The sequence below is a fragment of the Coffea eugenioides genome, chromosome 2 (assembly GCF_003713205.1).
Source record: "Coffea eugenioides isolate CCC68of chromosome 2, Ceug_1.0, whole genome shotgun sequence".
Taxonomy (NCBI): Eukaryota; Viridiplantae; Streptophyta; class Magnoliopsida; order Gentianales; family Rubiaceae; genus Coffea; species Coffea eugenioides.
In genome coordinates this window covers 10822544-10830384 of record NC_040036.1, presented here as the reverse complement: position 1 = coordinate 10830384, position 7841 = coordinate 10822544, and the positions used below count along the sequence as shown (strand labels likewise).

Genomic DNA, 7841 nt, shown 5'->3' with positions numbered 1-7841 from the left:
AACACAAACATCAATGGTACTATTATCAAGAAGATTTGTTAATTTTGTCCACTCACCTGCATGTTTTCCATGGGTAAGGGATCCCACTTGTGTTGGCGTGGAATGCCTCTTGAACTTCTGGGAGATTGAAGTAAACTGTGGAATGCCTTTCCGTGCACGGGTCGTATGCTCTGGGCATCCAGGGCTAGGTAAAAAGAGCAGAAGAGTAAGTTGTTTAAAAGAACAACAGATTACAAACTTTTAAGCGGGCAAGCAACTTCTGCACTGCTAAAATTCTATATTCAGAGCTAGTATGTGATACTGCAAAACAAATCCTAATAGGGCACAACTATCTTACTATCTCAGGCAAGGTTGCGTCCCTTCCATATTCAATTTGTCCAACATCTTTGACCAAAAAAGTGAGGGTAGGAATTCCTATTTCTACTTGGTTGATATCAGATAATTATCAGGAAGTACAGCAGATGATAGATGTTTGAAAAGATTGGCTAATAGATACATGGCAAGATCTTATATAAGAGAGGACAAAATTGATAATTTGATATCTGCGGTGCAATGGTTTGAGATGAAGAGAGACCACTTATAGAAACTAGAATAACTGCGCAAATGTTTTGGCTATTTAAGGTTTGTCCAGTCATATCCTAACACAGGCCACAAGACAAAGTACAAACAGGTGATTGTCGTTTCCAGGTTGGAATGATGTTAGAAAACTGCTGCTAAGTATTGACGCCAACAAAAGAGAATAGTCCAGTATGCGACCGCTGACCAAAGATGTGTCCAAAAACAACTACTCACCAAGTAGGCACAAAGGATTCCATTATGTTCATTCAAATCAATGCTATATTGATGCAACAGGCAGATTCAAGCCATGACTAAATTCCCATCTAATACCTATCCATCGCACCATCTGAAGTCCACATTTTGTCTGAAATTTAAAAAACTTTCAGCCTCAAACTGCATAGCGATGTGAAGCATAAATAGATGATAGGCAACCAAGAGGATATGAAAAATTTATCCCCAGATTGGCATATTTTCAATTCCTACAGCTCTTTTTATTATTATTTGCATTATGTTTACAAACACAAAATCTTAACAACTTGCTTCGACGAATTTCACAGCAAAGGAAAGCTAGTGTAGACTAAATTTTAACAGGAACAAAGTAAATATTAGAAGAATCAAGATAGAAACTCACAAAGTGAACCCTAAATCTCCGTCGCAGGGATGAACTTGCATTGCAAGGAGGAGTATATATGCTATAAGGGTCAATGTTCCCCTGCTCCTTTTCAGCCAGAAGAAGAGACTTAACACAGTCATCTGACGGATGTGTAGAAGATCCCGTATCACACGTTTCACGAAGAACCTTGTATGTGGAATCCGAAATTAAACCGTGCGTCCACCAGTACTCAAATGTTCCAATGTAATCATGGTAGTCATCAGTAACAGCATTGCCCACCTACGTGAACAGTTTCAACATAAAGCGAATGAGTAGAAAGTCAAAAGAGAAATCAGAATTGAAGACCAGTAACCAAAAGCATGCGAACATAATTTTAATTTTCAGTAATACCATGAAGCCCTTGAAATTAATAACTGGATTCTCAATTCCTTTGTTTCTTTCATAGATAATCTGAGACAGCTGTGGAACATAATGTCCTGCATAAATAAATGAAAATTTGCTTTAGTAATTTTCTCAAACTGAAAATTTAATGGTGTCTGCAAATCATAAGGAAATCTTAGACCTGCATAACTTTCTCCAGCAATGTAAAATTCCCTATGCTTGTATTGAGGAAACCTTTCAAACCACTGAACTAGAAAGGTATATGCATCTTCGGCTACAAAATTTAATATACAAGATTAAAAACAGTCAAAAGTGTACAAGTTTAAGCCAAATGGGACAAAATGCAAACTTGTACTGTCAAAATTCTGCGCAGAAGATTAATCAATAAGTAAAACACAGTAATCCAAATCAAATTCACGAGCTTTGGCTGGTCTCACCTGTTCTCTGGTCACCTGCGGTGTACAAATCGGATGATGTGTTTGAATATGAAAATCCGACACCAGCTGGTGATTCAACAAAAAGCAAATTCGCCACTGCCCAAAAAGAAAGTCACAATCTTGAAAACAAGAAATCAATATGTTTGTAACTAACTGCAGGAAACCAAAACAAATGCAGCTTACATTTGTTCCAAGAATAAGGGTTGGAAAAAAGAGTCTTTCCATCAGGCTTAACGCGAAAAGGACCAATCTCTTCGGCAGCTCCATAAGCTACAGAGGAACAGCCTGGCCCTCCATTCAGCCACAGAAGTAGCGGCCTCGACTCAGGTGCTCTGCTTGCTGGCGACTCGATGAACCAGTAAAACAGAGCCCTCCCTGCTTTCTTATTTACAGTAACATAACCTGAATACTGATCGAAATCTACATTTGCAGGCTGCCCAGGTAAAGTTTTAATCCTATCTCTTTCTTGATCTTGGTTAATCCGAGAATAACAAGTTCCAAAAAGAAGAAATAATGGTAAAACTACCACAAAGAATAATGTGAGGTAATGGCGTCCCATGAGGCAATCTATCAAAAAAGCTACTAAAAAATAACTCCAACCCAGAAACACAAATCCCAAAAGAATTCTGGGTTTCCAAGGAATTCTCTTGGGGATGTAGAATTCATGTGTTTTGCATTGAACCAGTGAAAGTAGTTGGGACCCTTTATAACGGTGACGATAATGAACTATTAAAGATCCTGTGAATAAGCAGTAGAATATTAAAAGGCAGAACTAGACAATTTTGATGAACATGAATTTCCGAGTAAATTACTCATCAGGTTTTCAAGATAGTGCAACATAATATAAGCCCCAAGACAAGCCCAACTAGTAAGACAAGCGCACGAGAATATTCAGTAGAATGAAAATGACCCAACCAAGTCAGCAAAAGTAAACCACTCAACCACGGACTAAAATACCGCTACAAATTTTCTAGCCCTGAGTGTGACTCGTCTAAAGATTCCGATCCAACTAGAGAGATTCAAGAAGCGGAGGATTTTAATAAGTGCTGAACTTTCATTCACGTTTTTGCAAAATTATTACATGCGCTTTTTCAGATCTTCCGAGCCAAATGATCAATTGGGACAGGCTATCATTGGACGTGTCTGAACCAACCATTGACAATATTTTGTCTCTGGACTTTCTTTAATGAGTGTTGGCATGCCTCACTGGCAATGATTCAGCACAGCCCCTCACGCCGTAAGAAGTTACTATTAGTCAATTCTTGCAGGGAGACGAGAATTAATTTGTTTGGAAAATGAATTATTTGCAAGCTTTATTTGCTTCCATCAGAAATTCATTTTTCAGCCGGCTTTTTTTATTTTATATATGTCACTTCAAAATTATAATAATTTTTAAAAAATTATTTCAAATAATTTACTATCCAAACACATTTGATATTAGTACTTCTCAAAAAAAAAATTCAGACATTCTACCCCTTTTTTCACATTGGATGAAGTTTACCGAGTGCTTGATATTTCTTGTTTTTTTTTTTTTTTTTGAAGGTATACTCGGATCATCATTTCCCTATTTTAGCCTAAAAAAAGAAAACAGTGAATGCAATTATTATCGTTTGCAGAATGTAGTTGGACATTCATTGCTTAAGGTGCCTCAGCGTTGGAAAATTTAGGTGAGACAGAGTGGTGGATTGCGTCGAGAGCCAAAGTTTACTTCAGCAGAAGAAAAAAAAAATTTAAGTGACCATTCAACCTGTATGATTTTGACTAACATGTCTTGACTACTTTATTGTCCGACAAAAGTTGACTTTAAATTCCGCCGGATAGTCTTTTACACATGGTTATTGCTTGTCCGTACGAGATTCAAAGATCTGTTTTAATTCAAAGATCTGTTTTAATTAGCTTTACAAGTTGACGAACAACAAACCTATTCAATCATAGCTTTATTAGTTCGGAAATCAATCTCTAAAAAACGTTAATCAAGTCAATCTTTGACTAGGTTTTATATCTTTAAGACTTTAACTAACAATTGATATGCCAGCCCTGTTTGGCAAGTGAGTTTTTTGGATATTTGTCTAAAACTTTACTATAGAAGTTTTTTAAAAAATTTTGAAGTATGTAAATTTTTTAATATTTTGAAGTGTATAGTTTAGAAACTTTGAAAAGTTTTTCGAGGTTACTGTAGCTAAAGTTTTTAAAAAACTTGTAGCAGACAAACATGACAAAAAACTTAGGTTCCAAACAGGATATTTGCAGCATATTGAGTGAATTCTTAGTATTTCTTTTCTTTTTTTTATGATAAAAAAAATATTGAAATGATTTCGATTTCGATCACTACAGAGAGGATAAGGCACGTAATTCTCAATTTCTTTAAAAATGTGATCTGTTCATACCAACTCAATCAACATTAAAGAAAAAAAAACTTAGTATGTGATTGTGTTCATACTAGCACATAGCAGCCCTAATTCATCTAAATTATCCTGAACTCGCATAATTTAAAAGGAAAAAAAAACAAGATAACACTACCATATTTATATTAGACTTCTTAGTGATGGGAAAATGATTGATTAATTAATTATGTTTGTTTTTATATTTTGGGGGCCTTTACCGCTGATGGGTGATGGGTGATTCCATCGGCAGGTTTCCAGGACTGCATTTGTCTGAACAGGTAAGAATTGAAAAGCATTGCACATGGGGGAGTTTGTCTAGGCACCGGTGCTTGTGAGTTGACATTCACTTCACATGTTTCCAAGTTTATTAAGTACTTGAGGGGCTTTTGGTAAAAGGGTATCGGAACGAAGTAATGGAATAAACTCCATGGTTGGTGTTTGGTTCACTGGTACGAGAATTGAAATTTTGAAATGATTTCTAAAAATTTGACATTCCTCCGTTCCTTAGTAAAATGGTGGGTTTTGTCCAAAATCCAAGTGTGATTCCAAAATCTTATAATTACATAATATTTAGTATAATTAATATTTATATTTATTATATATTTATATTTATATTATAATATATACATATATATAATATATTATAATTATAATATTTTATTATAATATTAGTATATTATATAAATATATATTATAATTATTTACTTAAATATAATTATATTTATATAATATATATTATAAATTTATTAATATTATATAATAATATATTTATAATGTATATGTATATTTATAAATGTATATTATATGTGCATATAATTATAATATATACATGTAAGAATATTTGATTAACCATATCATCGTAGGGGCATTATTTCTCAATCAATTGGCTCCTTTCCAAATTATCTATAAAGGGATAATATCCCAACTTTATAAGGCAGCCTGGTTCTATACATTTACTTTCCAGAATGAGTTGAACCAGCATTCTTATCTTTTTTATTTTTTGAAAACAAACAGATACGATTTTCCAGCATGGTTTGTAGCATGGTGGAAAGCACTTTGACCTAATCTGGAAATTCTTCTCTGTTTGAGATGAACTGGACGAACTCAAGGAGACTGGTTTGGTTTTTTGAGAAAAAGATTCGGGTTTGTCTGGGGATTTTTCCTGCTGTTTCTTTTTCCTGGGCATGGTCGTCATGTATAGTTAATCTTTCTCAAAAGATTTAGATCTATTCTCGTAGGTTTATTTTTACTATCTTTAATATGATGGAAATATGGTCGTCATGCATAGTTAATTCTTCTCAAAAGGTTAGATCTTTTCTTGTAGGTTTCACACTATCCTTTATAATCTGATTAAGAAAAATGGTTTATCCTCTTCCCTTTGGCACAAAATCCTTCTACAACCACTTCTTCATCAAACCCAATTTTCAAGCCCCATGAAATACCAACCAAATTTCAGAACGAGCTCCAAAACAAACCCTTAACCCAATTAGAAAAACGGATAGCCAAAATAGAATAATCCTTCTCTACCCCACCATCCAAACAAGGGTCAAAGGATTCTGTGTCAAAGGGAAGAGGATTATAAGTTTTCAAAATCATTTAAGTATTTGTTTATTTTATTTATTTTCTTATTTTAATGACTTCTCCAGTTAAAGCTTATTTCATAACTTCAAGTTAACAAATGTTCAAATCCAATTCTCCTCCTTATCTATTCCAAATACATTTCTTCTAGCCAAAAAACTATCAAATAATGTTATTCTTGGAACACCTTTTATTCAAAAACTTGTTCCTTATCTCACTACAAACGAGGGCATAATACCCCAACTTCTTGATTCAAATGCCCTCCTGCCTCTTTCTAAAAAACTAACAAATTCTGTTTTAGGATTATTGATCTTTCTGAGGAATTCTAAAAATTGGATTGGAATAAGGTTTTCAGGAATATAGTTTTGGTCTGACCCTGTATCAACTAGGGCTTTTGTTTCGATTACATAATTACCAATAATTAGTAATCGTATTTGGATTGAATATTCCTGAAATAACTGAGAATTGTTATTTACCCCTTATATGCATTATATTTATATAAAATATCAGTACAATTAATATTTATATATTATATAATTATATATTTATATTTATATTATAACATTTGTATAATTATAATTTATTATATTTAATATTTAATTTAATTAGTTACAAACTTATAATAATGATATTATTATATTATATTATTATATATTATAATTATTTAGTTAAATATAAGTATACCTATATAATATATATTATAAATTTATTAATATTATATAATAATATATTTATGATATATATGTATATTTATAAATGTATATTATATGTGCATATAATTATAATATATACATGTATGTAGTATTAATAAGTTATATAATTATAATAATTATTATTATTTTAAATATAATAATATATAATAATAACTATATTTAATATGTAATACATATTATATTTATATAAAATATTAATTATATATATAATATTTAATTTAATTAGTTACAAACTTATAATAATATTATTATTAGTTATATGTATTATATAATGTATATTAATTTATGTAATATAATTAATATTATCAATTATACTAATAATTATACATGTTTACTAATGGAAATTATTAATTAGTTAGACTAAATTTACTAATATATTTAATTAGTGAAAATTTCTTATATCCCATTTACAAAGAGCCAATAACTATCATTTACGATATGGTTTATAATATATTTATTATATTCCATTCCGAAAGAGTCGACGAACCAAACATCAACTATAGTAATGATACACATTCCAGATACTTGAACCAAACAAATGTATTGGAATGAATGACCTCATTCCAAACCCAAGATATCCGAATCCGATTCCGAATCCGAATCCGAATCCGATGTGCAAACCAAACGCCACATTAGTACTTAGCAACGTTGAATTCTGAATAGTGAAATTCGCAGCTATAGAAAGCTGGAAAAGTGGCTCAGCTTTCCCAATTTTTTTTTTCGGAGACGATAACTGTTGTATAATCTAATCTATTTTACATTAAGGGGGAGGGGGCGGACCTAAGGAGGGCCATGGATTCCAATTGCATCATCTACTTATTAGAGGAATGGGATGGTGACAGACAAAAGCTTTGAATGAGCCCCCACCCCCAATTCCTGTTGAATTCTTCCATATTTAATCAATGATATTTAAGTCAGTCTGTGAATCGTGGTACGTGCATTAACAAATGTAGCAGTTCATTACGTAACCACTTTTGATAGTGTGATGTATTGACTTTGTCTTGCCCTTTTAGTTGCTACTAGATTCACTTTTCCTGTTTTTTGGTAAATATAATATAGTACTTAAGATTAACATAGTGGTTGACGACGTTGTTGTTTTTTTGGCATGTTAAAAGTTGGGATAAACCTAAAACGAGCAAGGGCTAGACTCTTTTTTCTAGAGTTTATTTTTTTTCCC

General features: G+C 32.3%; 1 protein-coding gene across 1 annotated transcript; it reads right to left on the bottom strand.

Annotated features, from left to right (window-relative positions):
- Positions 1-52: 52 nt before the first annotated feature.
- On the bottom strand, positions 53-2992 carry LOC113756183 (serine carboxypeptidase-like 27). Its single transcript, XM_027299954.1, has 6 exons — positions 2173-2992; positions 1990-2085; positions 1734-1826; positions 1562-1647; positions 1190-1450; positions 53-184 (listed from the first exon to the last, which is right to left on the bottom strand). Exons 1-6 carry the CDS (start codon positions 2546-2548, stop codon positions 53-55), a joined length of 1044 nt encoding a protein of 347 aa, XP_027155755.1. The 5' UTR covers positions 2549-2992.
- Between the last annotated feature and the right edge of the window lie 4849 nt (positions 2993-7841).

What these genes read in the sequence shown, in the direction of transcription:
- LOC113756183 (XM_027299954.1), bottom strand. Translation starts at nt 2,548, where the DNA reads ATGGGACGCCATTACCTCACATTATTCTTTGTGGTAGTTTTACCATTA. An exon ending in CCCTTATTCTTGGAACAAAT is followed by an intron (nt 2,086 to 2,172) that starts GTAAGCTGCATT and finishes CTTTTTGGGCAG; the next exon opens with TGGCGAATTTGCTTTTTGTT. An exon ending in CGCAGGTGACCAGAGAACAG is followed by an intron (nt 1,827 to 1,989) that starts GTGAGACCAGCC and finishes TAAATTTTGTAG; the next exon opens with CCGAAGATGCATATACCTTT.